This window comes from Passer domesticus, chromosome 21, assembly GCF_036417665.1.
Source record: "Passer domesticus isolate bPasDom1 chromosome 21, bPasDom1.hap1, whole genome shotgun sequence".
Lineage (NCBI taxonomy): Eukaryota > Metazoa > Chordata > Aves > Passeriformes > Passeridae > Passer > Passer domesticus.
In genome coordinates this window covers 430,638-450,382 of record NC_087494.1, presented here as the reverse complement: position 1 = coordinate 450,382, position 19,745 = coordinate 430,638, and the positions used below count along the sequence as shown (strand labels likewise).

Genomic DNA, 19,745 nt, shown 5'->3' with positions numbered 1-19,745 from the left:
AGAGCATCAAAAGAAAAGCAGTAAACTCTGAAACTTCTGGGGTAACTCCCAAACTCCTGAGATGAATCCCAAATTTCTGGGGTAACTGTGAAATTTCTGGGGTACTCCCAGATTTCTGGGATTATTCCCAAACTTCTGAGATTAATCTTGAATTTCTGGGGTAACTCCCAAATTTCTGAGATGAATCCCAAATTTCTGGGATAACTCCCGAATTTCTGGGATGAATCCCAAATTCCTGGGATAACTCCCGAATTTCTGGGGTAACTCCCGAATTTCTGAGATGAATCCCAAATTCCTGGGATAACTCCCGAATTTCTGGGATGAATCCCGAATTCCTGGGATAACTCCCGAATTTCTGGGATGAATCCCGAATTCCTGGGTGGCCCCCACGCCCCCGCAGCCCCTCGGGGCCCCGCGTGTCCCCAGCTCCTCCCGCGGTCCTTGAGCCCAGCTGGGGCCTGTCCCTGGCACCCGCAGCAGGACATCCCTGGGGGCCTCTTCCCAACACAAAAGGCACAAAAAAAGAAGCACAAAACCCCAAGAGCAGCTGCGATTTGCTCCATTTAATTCCAATTAACCTCAGCCCCCGGGGCTGCAGCGATGCCAGCCCAGCAGCTTGGTGGCCCTGAGGGACGTCCCTTGTCCCAAATTCCCCGTGCCCAGCCCCAACATTTCCAGCAGTCCTTCAATCCTCAGCTCATCCAGGCTGTGAAAATGCAGATTTTCCTCTGGGGCCAGGGAAAACCTTCCAGAATTTTCCTCCACCTCTGCTCCCCGGGATGCTCCAGGGGCTGGATCCTGCTGGGAGCACCCAGCATGGAGGAAGAGGAAGAGGAGGAACTCCTGGCAGTGCCCAGCTCCTCCTGCCTCCCCAGCCAGGGGGAGCAGGCAGCTGCTCTGCAAAAGGCAAGTGGTTTCCTAAAAAAACTACAGAAAAAAGAATCAATCCTGCCCCAAGGCTCGGCCCTGCCCTTAGGAAATGTAAAAACCTCGGGGACACGGTGGCAGCAGGGGTGGCACGGGCACAGCTGGCACCCCTGGGCCAGGGCAGGGCCAGAGAGCTCTGCTGGGGGTGCAGGGGCTCCCTGGAGAGGTTTGGGGGTTCAGGGGCTCCCTGGAGGGGATTTGGGGCTCTGGGGCTCGCTGGGCACTGAGTGACCAGTCTGGTGCCCGCTCTGTCCAGGCAGCTGCTGGTGGGTGGCAAATGCTGCCCGGGCAGCACCGGGGCTGCTGGGTGCCCACGGGAGCTCTGGATGGTGCCCACAGGAGCTCTTGATGTTCACAGGATCTCATGGTGCCCTCAGCATCTCTTGGTGGTGCCCACAGGAGTTCTCAGTGCCCACAGAATCTCACGGTGGTGCCCACAGGATCTCTGGGTGCCCTCGGGTTCTCTTGGTGCCCACAGGAGTTCTCAGTGCCCACAGGATCTCACGGTGGTGCCCAAAGGATCTCTGGGTGCCCTCGGGATCTCTTGGTGCCCACAGGATCTCTTGGTGCCCACAGGAGTTCTCAGTGCCCACAGAATCTCTTGGTGCCCTCGGGATCCCTGGGTGGTGCCCGGCCCCAGCTGAGGTGCCCCTGCCCAGGGGCTCTCTGCTGCTCTCAGTTGCTCTCCACCAGCTTGGCCAGGCCCTGCCTGAGCTCGCTGAGCTCGAAGATCTTCACGTCCATGATCTCGGCCGCCTTGGCGACCTCGTGGTGCATCCTGTCCCTGTCTGCCAGGCTCTCTGCCAGGCTCTGCTCTGCCAGCTGCAGCCGCTGCTCCAGCTCCGCGTTCCGGGCCTCCAGCTCCTGCAGGGACAGCCACACGGCCTGCCCAGAGCCCCAGGGCCACCCCAGGGCTCCTCCCTGGGCCTGCCCCAGCCCTGCCCGCGGGTGAGGCTGTGGGAGGGCAGCTGTGCCCACAGGGACCCTGCCAGCCCGGTGGGATTGGCTCTGGATCCTCTGGATCCTTCCCAGCCCGGTGGGATTGGCTCTGGATCCTCTGGATCCTTCCCAGCCCGGTGGGATTGGCTCCATCACAGCCCGGGCAAAGCTTTCTTTGCTCCCAAATGCTGAGCACAGCACTGAGCAGATCCAAAAGCATTTCCAGAAGGTTCTGGCAAGCACGAGAGTGGCTCCAGGCCAGGGAGGGGACACTGGGAATGGCCTCAGGGACAGCCCAAATCCCAAAAACACCCCAGAGCCTGGCCAAACCCTGCTCAGGGGTTAACGAGGGGATTAACGAGGGGATTAATGAGGGGATTAACGGGGGTTCCCCCGGGTGCCACCTTTACCTGCAGCTTCTGCAGCGTCTCCTCGCGCTCCCCCTCGGCCTCCCAGCGGCACCTCTGGCTCTTCAGCATCTGGATCTCCTGCGTGGAAAATGTGTAATTATGGCTTTTTTAACTTGGCTTTGAAGGGAAATGCAGGCTGGGTACTGGGAAGGAGTGTTTCACAGGAAGGGTGATGAGGTTCTGGAATGTTCTGCCCGGGGGCGGTGCAGTGCCCATCCCTGGGGTGTTTGACAAAGCCTGGAGGAGGCACGGGGGGCCAGGGCTCAGCTGGGCTGGACTGGATGATCTTTGAGGTCTCTTCCAACCCAGTGATTCTGGGAATTCTGTGATTCTGGGAATTCTGAGCTGCCCAGATCCTGAGCCTCTCCACCCCAGCACATCCCTGTCCCTCAGTCTGTTCCCTGGGGAGGGGATAGAGGGGAACAGCTGGAAGAGCTCTGATAGCTGAGGGGTCTGACAGGTTTGGGGGGTCTGACAGGTTTGGGGGGTCTGACAGGTTTTTGGTGGGTCTGACAGGTTTTTGGGGGGTCTGACAGGCTTTGGTGGGTCTGACAGGTTTTTGGTGGGTCTGACAGGTTTTTGGTGGGTCTGACAGGTTTTTGGGGGGTCTGACAGGTTTGGGGGGTCTGACAGGTTTTTGGTGGGTCTGACAGGTTTTTGGGGGGTCTGACAGGCTTTGGTGGGTCTGACAGGTTTTTGGGGTGTCTGACAGGTTTTTGGTGGGTCTGACAGGTTTTTTGGGGGTCTGACAGGTTTTTGGTGGGTCTGACAGGTTTTTGGGGTGTCTGACAGGTTTTTGGTGAGTCTGACAGGTTTTTGGTGGGTCTGACAGGTTTGGGGGCTCTGACAGCCTCACCTCATCTTTAGCCTTGACCAGCAGCTCCAGCTCCTCCAGGGTCTGGCTCAGCTCCTCCTTGTTGTTCTCGCTGGAGGAATCGTGGGTGCCCTGTGCCTCCAGCTCTGCCACCTGCAGGGGGAGGCTCCCTCAGGGATGTCCTCAGCAGCCACAGCCGTGCTCTGCCTCCCTGCAAACCCACCTGGCCTCCCCTCCTGCTGGGGCTGGGGGCAAAACAATTCCTTCTGCTCTGCCTGGAAACCTTCTGGGGCTCAAAAATCCACTTTAGAGAGTGTGCCTGTGCCTTGTGCAGGAGTTCTGACCCAGCACAGCTGGGCTGGCTGCCCCAGCCCTGAGCCCAGCCTGAAGGTCCAGCTCCATTTATGGTGGAACCCAGCACCTTCCTCTGGCTGCCCCTCGAGCCCTGGCAGGGGGCTCAGGGACCCTGGCACAGAGTCAAAAACACCTCTGCCTTTGATTTTAGCCCCTGGAACAAATTACCAACCTTACATGAGGATTTACAAAACACAAAAATTTAGGTAGAATGATAGTTAGTTTGTCACAGGGTTGAAAAGTAGAATTTTGGGGTTTTTAGGATGGGGTTCAGGAGCCAAGATGGAGGAATCTGGTGTACCCTGTCCTTCCTTCCTCTTCTTCTTAGCCTCCATCTTCTGTGTGATGGTGGCACTTTTGGACTGGTTTAGAGACTGTCTAACATAGGTTGCAGGTACTGGAAAACTACTGTAAATGGATTTAGTATAAAAAGACAGCAGTGTCTCAGGGCAGTGCAGGCTGCCAGGGACCGACCTGCCACAGAGACCTGGGCAGCTCAGAGAAAGAATTAATCAGAGAAGAGAAAATAAACAGCCTTGAACACCAGAGGTGAAGAATCCTGACTGCTGGGCTGGGAAAAAGAGACTTTCTACAATTTGGGGGTCATCTGGACCACTCTGAGACAGTTACCCCTCTGGGCAGAGATCTCCAAAAGCTCTGGAGCTGCTGCAGCTGAGCTGGAAGGGTTTGCCCAGAGCTCGCCTGGAAAACGCAGCTCGGTGCCTTGGATTATTCATGAGCAGGATTCATTTTTAACATGGTTCTGCTTTTGCTGGGGCTGCTGCGAGCTCTGCAAACAGCTCCAGGGACAGGGAGCTCGCCCAGACAGGGCCAGCTCCTGCTCCTCCCTGCAGCTCTCAGGGTCGGGGGGGCCAGAATCCAAAAATGCTCCGACTCAGGGACAGAAATGGGGGAGTTTCACTGAGTTATGGCTCCTTCTGGGAGCCCGGCAAGGCCTGGGGAGGCTTGAGGGGATCCTGAGGGAGGGATGTTGGGAATCCTGAGAGAATCCTGAGGGAATCCTGAAAGAATCCTGAGAGAGGGATGTTGGGAATTACACCAGGGAATCCTGAGAGAATCCTGAGGGAATCCTGAGGGAATCCTGAGGGAGAGATGCTGGGAATCCTGAGAGAATCCTGAGGGAATCCTAAGGGGATCCTGAGGGAATCCTGAGGGAGGGATGTTGGGAATAATACCAGGGAATCCTGAGGGACGGAGCTTGGGAATCCTGCGGGAGGATGTTGGGAATCCTGAGGGAGAGATGCTTACTGCACACCACACAGCCACCAGTGCAAACATCTGCTCATTGCTCTAAATCCCTGCTGGCTCTCAAATGCTCCTCTCCAAGTGGAAAAGGCTCCGTGCCTCCTTCCCCAGGGCTCCCCAAACCTTCCCCAGCCAACCCATCCCTCCTGGAGCAGCCACACGCTGCCCTGATGCCCAGCTGGGCCAAACTGGGTCACGCTGGAAACCGGAATTGTCTGGAATTCCTTCCAGAAATCCCCCAGGGAAGCTGAAATCCCGTGGCTCTGCACTTTGCTTCCCTGCCTTTCCCTCGTTTCCTGCCCCATTTCCCTGCCAGGCTGCTGCAGCTCCCTGGAGCTGCTGGGCTTGGTGGGAAAAGGGGCCAAGGGCAGCTGGGCTGGGGTTTCCTCCTGGGAGGAATGAGGGATCTGTCTTTCCAAACAAGCTCTGGGTCTCATCTATCAGCAAACCCAAGGTTCATTCATAAAACCAAATGATCTTTCAGCATTCACCAAGCAGTGCAATCCTTCCCATTGTCTCTTTCACCTTTCAACACCTAGTTTCATTTACCAGAGTTCATCTGTGAAACCAAACACCTTTTCCCTTCAGCGAGCAGTGGGACCCTTCCCCTGCTCCTGTGTGTCCCAGAGCTGGTTCTGCCCAGCCCAGCATGTCTGTCCAGAGGAGTGCAGCCCCCTGCTCACCCTGAGGCGCAGTGCCTCCGTCTCCTCCTGGTACGCCGCCAGCTGCTGCTTCCACTGCTCCACGCTGGCGTTGGCCTCGTGCAGGGCAGCCACCAGCTTGGAGTTGTTGTCCTGCAGGCTGAAGAACTCTGCCTCCCACTGCACCTCGCTCACCGAGCTGGGGACAGGGGGAGAAGGTCACCTTTCCTGGGATTTTCATGGCTTTTGTCCTGGGAAGATGAGAAGCCGCCTAAAACCGTCCCCAGCCAGACCCAGCTCCCCCAAAACCTTCCCCAGCCAGACCCAGCTCCCCCAAAACCTTCCCCAGCCAGACCCAGCTCCCCCAAAACCTTTCCCAGACAGACCCAGCTCTCCCAAAACCTTCCCTATATCTCACCAAAACCTTTCCCATCTCTCCCAAAACCTTCCCCAGCCAGACCCAGCTCCCCCAAAACCTTTCCCAGCCAGACCCAGCTCCCTGGGTGGGTGAGATCCAGGTCTGGGTGTCCCCTCTGTGCTTTATCCCTTTAATATTTGGTTTTTTGGGTGTGAAGCTGCACAAACCACGCTGGGATTAATGGGCAGGGGGAGATCTGGGAACTCTAAAGGGGCTCTGCAGGGTGGGATTGTGAATCCACTTCAAAAATCCACATTGGGGCAGAGTTTGCCTTGAATAAAGCCCAGGACTCTTTGCTTTTGATTTAAAAATACTCCAAGAGTTCAGCTGGGAGCTGGACAGGAGCAGAATCCAGCCCCAAAGCCTTTTGAAGAGACAAAGAGAGGAAGCAGCAGGGACTTTGCTGGAATCTCCAGGGGAAGGAACACAACCAGGAGTGTGAACATCTCCTGGTGCCACAGGATCCTGCTCTGGGCACGGCTGGCACTGAGCAGATTTCCCAGCTGGAATAAATCCCTGCTGGGAAAGGGGAATCCACCCAGGGGAGGGCTGGAGCAGCAGAGAGGGGGAACTACAAGGGCAGAATGGGGTAGAATTATTTAGGATGCACCAAACCCTGCCAGGGGAGAGTTTGGGGTCAGAGCAGCCAATCCCAATGATTTGGGATGATAAACCTGGCACCAAGCCCTGCCAGGGGAGGGTCTCACCCCTCTGAGAGCATCTTCTTGAGCCTCTCCTTCTCGGTGCTGCTCTCCACATCGGCGCTCTGGCTGCGGAACAGCTTGTCCTCCCCCGGCCCGTTGGAGCTGATGATGGGGCTGGGCAGCACCTGGGGGGACAGGGACAGGGACAGGGACAGGGACAGGGGGTCACCTCCTGCAGGGCGGCCTGGCATGGCCCTGCGGCCACCAGCCCGGCCTGGCTGCTCGGGGTCAGCGTGGAGGGGTCTGGGAGGTGACAGAGGGACAGCAGGGACAGCTCTGGGGACAGGAGACACAGCCCTGGGGACAGCAGGGACACCCTGGGGACAGGAGACACAGCCCTGGGACAGCAGGGACAGCCCTGGGGACAGCAGGGACAGCTCTGGGGACAGGAGACACAGCCCTGGGGACAGCAGGGACAGCCCTGGGGACAGCAGGGACAGCTCTGGGACAGCAGGGACACCCTGGGGACAGCAGGGACACCCTGGGGACAGCAGGGACAGCTCTGGGGACAGCAGGGACAGCTCTGGGACAGCAGGGACAGCCCTGGGGACAGGAGACACAGCCCTGGGGACAGCAGGGACACACTTGGGGACAGCAGGGACAGCCCTGGGGACAGCAGGGACACACTTGGGGACAGCAGGGACAGCCCTGGGGACAGCAGGGACAGCTCTGGGGACAGCAGGGACAGCCCTGGGGACAGCAGGGACAGCTCTGGGGACAGGAGACACAGCCCTGGGGACAGGAGACACAGCCCTGGGGACAGCAGGGACAGCCCTGGGGACAGCAGGGACAGCTCTGGGACAGCAGGGACAGCCCTGGGGACAGGAGGGACAGCTCTGGGACAGCAGAGACACCCTGGGGACAGCAGGGACACCTTTTTTCTCCTTTTCTCCCTTTTCCCCCGTTCCCCCATCCCCAGGCTCACCTGGTGGGAAGGGATGCTCAGGGCAGGGTTGGTGAGCTCAGTCTTGTCCTGGCATTTCTCCCTGGCCACACGAGCGGCCTCCTTCACCTCCTGGAACTTCTCTGCAAACTGGAGGGGAGGGGAGGGGAGGGGAGGGGAGGGGAGGGAAGGGAAGGGAAGGGAAGGGAAGGGAAGGGAAGGGAAGGGAAGGGAAGGGAAGGGAAGGGAAGGGAAGGGAAGGGAAGGGAAGGGAAGGGAAGGGAAGGGAAGGGAAGGGAAGGGAAGGGAAGGGAAGGGGTCACGTCACCCTGGGGCTGTGCACAGCAGGGCTGATGCTCTGTCTGCACCTTCATTAAAAACACTTTTTAATTTCTCTCCAACACCAAAACCCAGATTTTAATCTCAATTTGGAGCTCGGGGCCGTGGGTTCAGCAAGGAGCAGCACCTGCAGCTCCACTTGTGGCACCCAAACACAACTTCAAAGCTGGTTTTGGTACCTTTGCACCTTGGATTCCATTCCAGCCCGGGGAGAGCAGCACCTCAGCAGGTGCCTGAGGATTTCCTGGAGGGTTTTCTCCAGGGGAGGTTCCCTGGGCTCACCTGGGCCACATTTCCAGATTTCTGAGCTCACCTGGCTCAGGTTTCCAGGTTCTGGGCTCAGCTGGGACAGGTTCCTGGGCTCACCTGGCTGAGGGTTCCAGGTCCCTGCTCAGTCCCTGCTCACCTGCCCAGGTGCTGCTCACCTGGCTGAGGGTTCCAGGCCCCTGCTCACCTGCCCAGGTGCTGCTCACCTGGCTGAGGGTTCCAGGCCCCTGCTCACCTGCCCAGGTGCTGCTCACCTGGCTGAGGGTTCCAGGTCCCTGCCCAGTCCCTGCTCACCTGGCTCAGGGTTCCAGGTCCCTGCTCACCTGCCCAGGTGCTGCTCACCTGGCTGAGGGTTCCAGGTCCCTGCTCACCTGCCCAGGTGCTGCTCACCTGGCTCAGGGTTCCAGGTCCCTGCTCACCTGCCCAGGTGCTGCTCACCTGGCTCAGGGTTCCAGGCCCCTGCTCACCTGCCCAGCCCCTGCTCACCTGGCTAAGGTGCTGCTCGGAGGCGAAGCCCAGCCCGTAGACCGTGTTGGCCCTGCTGTCAGCCCACTGCCCGAACTTCTGCGAGGTCTTGGTGAACGTCATGTTGGGGGTGATGGTGCTGTTGATGATGGCCTGCAGGGGACAGGGGCAGGGGTGGGTCGGGGATGGATCGGGGATTGATCGGGGATTGATCAGGGAGACAGGGAATCAATCAGGGAGTCAGTCAGGGAATTAATCGGTGGATTGATCAGGGAGTCAAGGAATCAGAGAATCAATCAGGGAGTCAGGGAATTGATGGGGGAATCAAACAGGGAATTGGGGAAATCAAACAGGAAATCAGGAACCAATCACAGAATCAGCTGCTTTTGTGGGGGAAAGCTGTTTTCTGGGGAGAACAGCTGGGGTTTTTGGGGGAAAGTTGCTTTTTTAGGGACACAGCTGTTTCCTTAGGGGCACAGCTGTTTTTTAGGGACACAGCTGTTTCCTTAGGGGCACAGCTGTTTCTTCAGGCCCACAGCTGTCTCCCATGGGCACAGCTGCCCCGAGGGGCCCTGGGCAGTGCCCACCTTGGTGCCCCCCACGCTGATGATCCTGTAGACGCTGCGGGTGGCATCGTAGAAGTAGGAGACGGTCAGGGCGTGCTTGCTGGCCGGGATCCAGTTCCTCTTGGTGGCCGGGTCGATCTGGAACACGTGGGCCCTGGTGCTGAAGATGGGCTGCTCCCTGCGGGGACGGAGAACAGGGCTCGGGATCGGGGCTTGAAAGGGTTAAAGTGTCAGCTGGGGGGCAGAACAAACTCACACTGAAATTAAATAACAGGACTTGGAATCGTGATTTTATAGGGTCAGGATTGCAGCTGAGGGGCAGAACCAATTCATGTAGGAGTTAGATGGCAGGGCTTTGAATCATGGTTTGAAAGGGTTAAAATTTCACCTGAGGCTCAGAACCAATTCACATTGAAGTCAGGTAACAGGGCTTCAAATCATGATTTTGTAGGGTTAGGATTTCAGCTGAGGGTCAGACCAATTCACACAGAAATTAAATAACAAGGCTTGGAATCGTGATTTTGTAGGGTTATTGTTTCAGCTGAGGGTCAGACCAATTCATGCTGAAGTTGGATAACTTGCCTTTGATTTATGATGTTGTAGGGTTAGGATTTTATAGGGTTCAGGTTTCAGCCAAGAGTCAGAACCAATTCATACTGAAATTAGATACACCAAGAGGGGAAGAGGGCTTTGAATCATGGTTTTATAGGGTTAAAATTCCACATGAGGCTCAGAACCAACTCCTATTAAAATCAGATACACCAGAGATAGGTTAATGATTATTAGATGTTTAAATCTGAAGCATTGCTGTAGAAACAACACCCTGAAGGCAATTGTTGCATTTTGAGCTCATTTGCAGAAGGAACAGAACAATGCCCAGCCCTGGGCTCTGCCAATCCATCCCAGCAGGGCTTGGGTGCTGCCAGAGGGTCACAGAGAGCTGAGGAAGAGCTTCCTGACTTCATCCCTGGGACCCCTGACCCAGTTAGGGACCCCTGGCCCCATTAGAGAGAAGAACTGCACACGTGAAGGACTAATGACCTCATTCTAACACAGAGCAGGGATGGGAGGGGCTGGGGTTATGCAAATGTGTTATTTTGGGAAACAAACAGAAGGCAAAGAGCCCTGTGAGGGCAGTCACACACTCGGGAATGTCTGTGATTTGGGGTTTTAGGTGGGAGGGAAGCTGAGGAAGGGGAAGTGCAGCAATTTCCTGCTCCCCTCTCCCCTGGCCACCCCTGCTGCTGCCCAGGTGCCAGCCAGCCCCTCCTGGGGCCGTGCCAGGGCCTCTCATCCTCTCATCCTCATCCTCTCATCCTCATCCTCTCACATCCCTGAGCACAGGGAGCTGTGGCTGCCACATCCCCATCCCCTGGAAAATCCTCCCCCCAGGATTCTCTCCTGGGAAGCCTCAGAGGAAAAGGGAAACAATTTTGTCTCATTTGCTTCTGTTGGTGTTTTTTGGAATGTGGAATTTGGAGGTTGTTCACCCACAGGTGATTGTTTCTTTGGGCTCTGCTGTGAGCTGTTTTCACTCTTTGGCCAGTCAGTGCCAGGCTGTGTCAGACTGGAGAGAGTCACCAGTTTCATTATTATCTTTTTAGCCTTCTGTAAGTGTCCTTTCTGTGCTCTTCAGTGTAGTTTAGTTTAGCATTTCAATATAAAATAGTATCACAAAATAATGAATTGGCCTTCTGAGAACACAGAGTCTGATTCATCATTCCCTCCTGCCATGAGCATCCCTGAAATCCAACACTTGGTTCCCCCAGGAAAATCCTGGGGAAGCTCTGAGAAGATTCCCAGGAAATCCTGGGAAGCCGTTACAGGAACAGCCTGGCACCCCCCTCAATCCCAGATTTGGAAGCTGGGGTCACCCTTTGCTGAGGCAGAGGCAGAGCCGTGGCTGGCTGTGCCCTCTGTCCCCTCAGCCAGGAGGTGACAGCACCTCCCGCTGGCCCCGGGCTTGGGAAATGGCAACAACTGCCCAAAAGCAGAGGGAACTTCAGCCCAGGCACAGAACTGCCTGGAATGTCCAGGGCTGCTGCCCCAGGGTGTCCCAGGGCAAGGAAGGAATGTTTTGGGAATGTTTTCTGGGATAAAACAGCCCGGCTGCTCCAGGGCTGGCTCTGACCAAACCCAGGGGGGTTTTATGGGATTTAGGAATGTTTTGGGAATGTTTTCCATGATAAAACAGCCTAGCTGCTCCAGGGCTGGCTCTGACCAAACCCAGGAGGTTTTATGGGATTTAGGAATGTTTTGGGAATGTTTTCCATGATAAAACAGCCCAGCTGCTCCAGGGCTCAGGGGTTCCTCTGGCTCTGACCAAACCCAGGAGGTTTTATGGGATTTGCCCCGCTGGCAGCTGCAGGGCACAGGCACATTCCAGCTTTGTGGAGCTCCCAGATCCCGGGCTGCTGCTGATCCCTGCCCATCCCAGGGCTGCCAGCCTGTCCCATCAATCCAAACACCCAGAGCCAGCCCCAGACCTCAGCAGGGAATATTTGATGCCCTCCCCCTCCCAGGTGCCAGCCTGGCTCAGGTTTCTCTGACAGCACACTCCACACCCTCTGCCTGCATTTTTGGAGTGAGATTCCAATTTCCAGGCTCTGCTTTCACGTGGATCACGACCTATCTTTGGCACAGGGGAAAAATGGATATTTCTGCCCCTGAACCCCACGTGCTGGGCTGCTTTTGGGAAGGACAAAGGCAGATTTACCGAGTTGCTGACATTTGTTAGTAAGGGCAGGAGGCTGGTGCAGTTAGCGGGGCGTCCCCTCCTCCAGCAGCTCCTCTCAGGGCTCTCTCAGCTGCTCTGAGGCTCCTCCACAGGGATTCATTCCCTGGCAAGGGAAAGTCCAGCTGTTATTGCCCAGCCAGGCACCTCCAGGGGCTCCGTGTGCCCCCAGCATTCTGCAGGGATTTCCCAGCACTGGACAAGGCTTTCCCTGTTGTGGGAGACGTTCAGGTGAGCCTGGAACTGGAGCAAAGCCCCTGGCAGCAGGGCTGGCTGCCGGGAGAGGCCAGGGGGGCCGGGGAGGCTCCAGAGCTCCCAGCCGTGCCCAGGGGCTGCTGCCTGATGGAAAACCCTCCTGGGAGATCGTTCCTCGGGCACAGCAGCTGTCCCTGGGCTCCTGTCCGTCCGGGAGTCCTGTCCCTCTGTCCCTGTCCCTCCAGGATCCTGTACCTCTGTCCCTGTCCCTCTGTCCATCCAGATCCTGTCCCTGGGTCCATCCAGGATTACTGTCCCCATGTCTCTGCCCATCCTGGAGTCCTGTCCCTCTGTCCCTGTCCATCCAGACCTCATTCCCATGTCCCTGCCCACCCAGATCCTGTCCCTGTGTTCCTGTCCCTCCAGGTTTCTGTCCCTGTGTCCCTGTCCTTCTGTCCATCCAGGATCCTGTCCCTCTGTCCCTGTCCATCCTGGAGTCCTGTCCCTCTGTCCCTGTCCATCCAGACCCCATTCCCATGTCCCTGTCCATCCAGGATCCCTATCCCTCTGTCCCTGCCCATCCTAGAGTCCTGTCCCTGTGTCCCTGTCCGTCTGTCCCTGTCCCTCCGTGTCCTCTCCAGCTCTCCCGGAGCCCTTCCAGGCTCTGGGAGCAGCTCCAGGGTTTCTCTGGACCTTCCCTTCCCCATCCTTGGGCACCCCCCGGGGCTCCTCAGCTGCCCTGGGAATTCCATCCCCTTTCCATCCCCTCCAGCCTGAGCCAGCTCTGAGCCGCGGGAGGGGCCGGACAGAGGGACAGGACAGAGGGACAGCCAGAGCGGCTGCCCAAAGCAGCTCCGGCTCAGCCCTGCTCCCGTCCCGAGCTGACCCCGCAGCGCTGACTCCTCTCCTCCTGCTCCGGGCGATAACTAGAGGTGAAGACAGAACGCTCACCCCCAGGCTGCCCTTCGCAGATAATTAAGGAGAAGCAAAGCAAACGCCCCAAAGGACAAAGATCTGACCCTGGTGGCGCTGGGAGGGATCCAGGGGCTTAAAAATGACTTGTGCACTGCAGGAAGGGGTTAAACGCTGGGTTTAACTCGTTCTGAGCTGGAATGTTCAGCCTTGATTTTATTTCAAGGGTAAGCAAGTGGGGAATTGTGAGTTGCTGCAACTTCTGTTAGTGGGTATCCAACGGAAGAGCACCTTCATTTAGTGGGGATCCTTTAAAAGCTCCCTTTAATTTAGTGGGTGTCCATTAAAAGCTCCCCTTCTTTTAGTGGATATCCTTCCAAAGAAGACCTTAATTCAGTGGATATCCTTTAAAAGAACCCCTTCTTTTACTGGATATTCATTAAAAGCACCCTTTAATTTAGTGGGTATCCACTAAAAGCACCCTTTTTTAGTGGATATCCTTTAAAAGCTCCCCTTCTTTTAGTGGATGTCCTTTAAAAGAACACCTTAATATAGTGGGTATCCATTAAAAGCTCCCTTTAATTTAGTAGATATTCATTAAAAGCACCCCTTCTTTTAGTGGGTATCCATTAAAAGCTCGCCTTCTTTTAGTGAATATCCTTTAAAAGCACCCCTTAATTCAGTGAATATCCATTAAAATCACCCCTTTTTTCAGTGGGAGTCCCCTGGAGCCCCGCAGCAGCAGCAGCAGGGGAAGGAAGGGATGTTTCACTGTGATTTCTTATTTGTGACCTGTGATTTCTTATCTGTGATTTGTGATTTCTTATCTGTGATTTGTGACCTGTTATCTGTGATCTGTTATCTATGATTTGTGACCTGTTATCTGTGATCTCAGTTCACTCAATCCTGGCCAGAGCAGCAATGGCCCAGCAGGGCGAGGAGAGCTGGGGACACGGTGACACAGGGCCAGGGGACAGCAGCCCCGTGCCAGGAGGGACAGATGGCACCAAGCAGGGCCAGCACTGGCACCACGCTGGGCCTGGAGGGGGCAGCGGGCACGGGGGGGGCCAGGGCTGGGGAGGACCCGAGCCAGCTCTGTCATGGGTGTCACAGGAGCTGGGCTGGCCTGTCATGGGTGTCACAGCCCTGCCATGGGTGTCACGGCCCTGCCATGGGTGTCACGGCCCTGCCACGGGTGTCATGGCCCTGCCATGGGTGTCACGGGTGTCACGGCCCTGCCACGGGTGTCACGGCCCTGCCACAGGCCCTGCCACGGGTGTCACGGCCCTGCCATGGGTGTCACAGCCCTGTCACGGGTGTCATGGCCCTGCCATGGGTGTCACGGGTGTCACGGCCCTGCCACAGGCCCTGCCACGGGTGTCACGGCCCTGCCATGGGTGTCACAGCCCTGCCATGGGTGTCACGGCCCTGCCATGGGTGTCACGGCCCTGCCACGGGTGTCATGGCCCTGCCATGGGTGTCACGGGTGTCACGGCCCTGCCACGGGTGTCACGGCCCTGCCACAGGCCCTGCCACGGGTGTCACGGCCCTGCCATGGGTGTCACGGCCCTGCCACGGGTGTCACGGCCCTGCCACGAGTGTCACGGCCCCGCCATGGGTGTCACGGCCCTGCCACAGGCCCTGTCATGGGTGTCACGGCCCTGCCACGGGTGTCACGGCCCTGTCACGGATGTCACGGCCCTGCCACGAGTGTCACGGCCCCGCCATGGGTGTCACGGCCCTGTCACGGGTGTCACGGCCCTGCCATGGGTGTCACAGCCCTGCCACGAGTGTCACGGCCCTGCCATGGGTGTCACGGCCCTGCCACGAGTGTCACGGCCCTGCCATGGGTGTCACGGCCCTGCCACGGGTGTCACGGCCCTGTCACGCGTGTCACGGCCCTGTCACGCGTGTCACGGCCCTGTCACGGGTGTCACGGCCCTGCCACGGGTGTCACGGCCCTGCCACGGGTGTCATGGCCCTGCCATGGGTGTCACACGGGCTGGGCTGTCCTCGAGTGTCCCGGGCTGGGCTCTGCCCTCAGGGGCCTCTCCCTGAGTGGGATCTGCAGGGCAGGGAGGGGCGAGGGGGACAGGGATGAGTGAAGGGGACAGGAATTAGGACAGGACAGGACAGGAATGAGAGCAGGACAGGAAGGAGCCCAGGACAGGAACCAGCCCAGCCCTGGCCTCTGGCCATGCTGAGTCAGCTGGGAGCCCAGCCTGGGGCTGAGCCAGGCCCTCCCTCCCTCCCCAGGAGAATCCCCGGCAATCCCAGGGAGAATCCTCCAGAAATCCCAGGGACAATCCTCCAGCAATCCCAGGGACAATCCCCGAAATCCCAGGGACAATCCCCCCAGAAATCCCAGGGACAATCCCCGGCAATCCCAGGGACAATCCCCAAAATCCCAATCTCAGGGAGGATCCCCCAGGACCCCAAAAGCAGAACTGGGGCACAGAGAGGGGCTGGGAGCCCAACCCTCCTCCTCCTCCTCCTCCTCCTCCTCCAGGGCTGTCTGCTCTCCTTTTATCTCCCCTCCGCAGCCCCAGGAGCTGCTGCCAGTGCTGTCTGTCTGTCAGTGCTGTCTGTCTGTCAGGGCTGTCTGTCTGTCTGTCAGTATGGGGAGCTGGGGCTGATACCAGTCACCCCCAGACTGAGCCCTGCAGAGCCCCTGGGGGTGCAGGAGAATCCCGGGGCTGCTCCTGGGCAGGGCCTGGGGCCGGGCTGGGTGATCCCGTCCATCCAGGGTGCTCCATAGCCCGGGGTATTCCACATCCCAGAATATTCCACAACTCAATCTAGGACATTCCACAATCCAGGATATCCCACGGTTCCTCCCCGGGACACTGAACTGCACAAGTGCTTTGGGGACAAAGTTTGGATTCCAAAAATCCAGATTTGGGGCTTTGGGGACAAGGTTTGGGTCCCAAAGATGGATCTGGGGACAAGGTTTGGGCCCCAAAACAGGATTTGGGGACAAGGTTTGGCTCCCAAGGCAGGATTTGGGTTTTTGGGGACAAGGTTTGGGTCCCAAGGCAGAATTTGGGGTTTTGGGGACAAGGTTTGGGTCCCAAGGCAGGATTTGGGGACAAGGTTTGGGTCCCAAGGCAGGATTTGGGTTTTTGGGGACAAGGTTTGGGTCCCAAGGCAGGATTTGGGGACAAGGTTTGGGTCCCAAGGCAGGATTTGGGGTTTTGGGGACAAGGTTTGGGTCCCAAGGCAGGTTTCCCCTCCCCAGCAGGTCCCAGGCCGTGCTGGGAGGAGCAGCTCCAGGAATAGGATCTGGCTCTGCCCCGTTCCCAGGAGATTTCCCTGCAGGAATCCCGAGCAGCTGCCTCGGGGACAGCAGAGCAAGGTCACCCACACCCGGGGGGGCTCAAACCCCCAAAATGGAATTTCCCTGGAATCACGGAGCCTCCCGGGTGTGCCCTTCCCCCTCCTGCTCTGGGACACCAACGCTGCTACCACGGAATTAAAAATTGAAACATTTCAAATTGGATTTAGCAATTAAAATTTAAAAATGAAACACCAGGCTGCAGCTCAGGGATCCTTCACACATCCCCGAAAATACAAAAATAAAATGAGGAGGATAATAGTAAATAAATAAATGAAATAAGGAGGATAATAATAAATAAATGAAATAAGGAGGACAATAATAAACAAATAAATGAAGCAAGGAGGAGCCTAGTCCCGAGGTCTGGCCTTGTTAAGCCTCTCCTGGCAGGTCTGGCAGTTTCAGAGCAGCAGGAAAAAAAAAAACCAAACCTGATTTAACCGGGATCAGCACATCCCTGCCAGCTTCAAAGGCTCTGCCAGCCTCACGTCCTGTCACTGCTCAATCCTCACCCCTGCCTCCCCAGCCCCGGCCCCAAAAGGAACATTTTTAAAAAAGGAAAGTGGGAAATTAAAAAGAAAAAAGGAAAATGGAAATTTTTTTAAAAGGAAAATTTTTAAAAAAGTAAAATTTTAAAAAATGGATTTTTTAAAGGAAAATGGAAAATTTTAAAAAAGGATTTTTTTAAAGAGAAATACAAAATTTAAAAAAAAGTGGGGAAAAATTTAAAAAGGAAAGTAGAACATTTAAAAAAAGGGAAAGGGAAAATGTTTAAAAAAGGAAAACAGATTTTTTTTTTTTTTAAGGAGAAGGGTAAATTTTGAAAAAGGGAAAAGAAGCCCCCAGGAATGTGGTTGATCCCAAACCCCCCGCTCGGAGGGAATGCCCTGACAGGATTCTCCAGACTCGAGTGCACAGAAACTCCTGAAAGTGCCGGGGCTGGGACACGAACCCAGCCCCAGCCTCTGTCCCGCGCCAAAAGCCGCCAAAATCAGCCAAAATCCACCAAAACCAGCCAAAACCCGCCAAAATAAGCCAAAGTCAGCCAAAGTCAGCCAAAGTCATCAGCCAAAACCCACCAAAATCAGCCAAAATTAGCCAAAACCTGCCAAAAACAGCCAAAACCCACAACAAGCTACAAAATCCACCAAAATTCACCAAAAGCCAACAAAATCCGCCAAAACCCACCAAAGTCAGCCAAAATCCTCCAAAATCAACCAAAACCCACCCAAATGCACCAAAACCCGCCAAAACCCACGAAAAGCCACCAAAGTCCACCCAATATCAGCCAAAATCCGTCCAAAATCCACCCAAACCCACCGAAACCCACCAAACCCCGCCCAAATCCACCAGAACGTCCCAAAACCCGCCGAAACTTACCGAAATCCACCAAAACCCGCCCAAACTTACCGAAATCCACCAAAACCCGCCCAAACTTACCGAAATCCACCAAAACCCGCAAAACCCCCCAACCCCCCCCCGGCAGCCCGCAGAGCTCCGCTCCGGAGGAGCCGCGGGATCGGAACCGCAGCCCCGGGAGCCCCGGGACCCCCCAGCCCCGGGACCCCCCAGCCCCGAGCCCCCCCAGCCCCGGGACCCCCCAGCCCCGGGACCCCCCAGCCCCGGGACCCCCCAGCCCCGGGACCCCCGGCCCCTCCCGGCTCCATCTTCCCCAGCCCAGAGCCGCGACAAACGCAGGACAATCCCGAATTTCCAACTCCCGGGGAAGTTTTTGGGCTCAGCCCCGCTCCAGCCCGCCCGGTTCGGGCTCCACAGAGCGCGGAGCTTTCCCTTCCACACGAATTAAATTAATTTAATTTAATGAACTTGTGCCAACTCGCCATTCCGCACTTCCCCAGCCCAAAAATAAAAGGCGAGGCGAAACTTTCCAGCTGCAAGCGAGGGGGAAAAAGCGATTTAACCCTTGGGCTCCCGTCCCCGCTGCCTCGGCCGCCGTGCAGAACAAAGGCAGAGGCAGAACCGCCCGCGGCTCTCACCCCATCCCCGCCGGTACCGGCACCGGCACCGAGCCTCGCCAGCCGCCGCCGCCGCCTCCTCCTCCTCCTTCTCCTTCTCCCCTTCCTCTTTCTTTCTGTCTTTCTCCGGATCCGGATGCTCTTTAAATTTCCTCCGGAATTTCACTTTGAAGCGTTGCTGCTGCTCCGCGGTACCGGGAAGGGCTCCGGGAGCGGCACCGGGATCGGGATCGGGATCAGGATCGGAACCGGGAGTGGCTCCGGGGTCGGGATCAGTACCGGGATCGGGAGCGGTACCGGGAGTGCCCTCGGGAGCGGCTCCAGGAGAGACAAGGGGACCGGGAGCGGCACCGGGAGGGGCTCGGGATCGGTCCCGGGGCTCCCCCGGCGCTTCCCCGCCGCTGCTGCCCGGTTCCCTCGTTCGCTCCCAGCCCGGCGGGGAGCGGCTGGATGGGGCCGGTGCCTCTCCGAGCCTTCCTCCCGCCGCACCGAGCGCTGCCCCGCGGCCCGGCCGGACCCAGCTCTTTGTTGCCCGCTCCCGGCCCGGTCCTGCCGCTCCTGCCCGGTACCTGCCCGATCCTATCCGCTCCCTGCCCGGTCCTGCCCGGTCCCGCCCGGTCCTTGCCGATCCCGAACCAGTCCCTGCCCGGTCCTTGCCGTTCCCTGCTCGGTCCCTGCCCGCTCCTGCCGTTCCCTGCTCGGTCCCTGCCGCTCCTGCCGGTCCCTCCCCGCTCCCTACCCGGTCCCTCCCCGCTCCCGCCGCCCCATCCCGCTCACGTTTGGCCGCTTTTCTTCTCCCGACTTTATTCACGGCGCCGGCAGCACCACCTGCCGGGGACAGCGGGCTCGGTGCCACCCTCCGTGCCACCCTCGGTGCCACCACCTGCCGGGGACAGCGGGCCGGGGTCACGGGGCACAGGAGCTCTGAGCCCCGGACCCGTCTGCAGCACAAAACCCTCCAGTCGTTGGGGTTCTCTGGGCCCCAAAATCCCAAAACCCCCCGGCCCTGGAATCCAGAATTCCACCCGGGCAGCGCAAACCCGGGTGAGATAACCCGGGTGTGATAACACAGGTGAGATAACCCGGGTGTGATAACACCAGTGATAACTGGGGTGTGATAACCCGGGTGAGATAGCCTGAGTGTGATAACCTGAGTCATAACCCGGGTGTGATAACCCGAGTTCGATAACCCAGGTGTGATATCCCGGGTGTGAAACCCCCCTGCTCACACTCAGCCTCTCCTCTCCTCCCCGTCCTGCGCTGTTTCCCTGTGCCAGGTGTCCCCTCTGTCCCCCAGTGTCCCCACCCTGTCCCCTGTCCCTGTCCCCATCCCTGTCCCCACCAAACAGAAATTCTCCCTTTATCTGGATTTCCTCTCGCCCTCTGATATTTTGTCACTTTGGGATTTCTGAGTTAAACACTGCTAATATTTTAACAAATGTTATTTAGGGTTCAGGTATATTTTAGATTTTAAATTTTCAGTATTTAAATTTAAATCTCTGGAATTTAAACCCCTGCAGGGCTCCCCCTTCTCCTCCAAGAAACCCCAGGATCTCTCACCAGCCGCTGCTTTTAACCCCAAAATTCCCTTTTTTTTTCCA

At 57.3% G+C, this 19,745-nt stretch overlaps 1 protein-coding gene across 3 annotated transcripts; it reads right to left on the bottom strand.

Annotated features, from left to right (window-relative positions):
• Positions 1 to 542: 542 nt before the first annotated feature.
• On the bottom strand, positions 543 to 18,842 carry HOMER3 (homer scaffold protein 3). Of its 3 annotated transcripts, none has more exons than XM_064396477.1 (10): positions 18,166 to 18,842; positions 11,722 to 11,833; positions 9,015 to 9,171; positions 8,449 to 8,580; positions 7,399 to 7,506; positions 6,477 to 6,598; positions 5,394 to 5,550; positions 3,133 to 3,243; positions 2,277 to 2,354; positions 543 to 1,791 (listed from the first exon to the last, which is right to left on the bottom strand). In XM_064396477.1, coding segments are annotated over exons 2-10 (1,056 nt in total). In that variant the 5' UTR covers positions 11,724 to 11,833; positions 18,166 to 18,842; the 3' UTR covers positions 543 to 1,602. The 3 variants fall into 3 exon arrangements, with proteins under 3 accessions (XP_064252547.1, XP_064252545.1, XP_064252546.1); XM_064396475.1 differs by having other exon boundaries at positions 11,710 to 11,833; positions 18,166 to 18,840; XM_064396476.1 differs by lacking the exon at positions 11,722 to 11,833.
• Between the last annotated feature and the right edge of the window lie 903 nt (positions 18,843 to 19,745).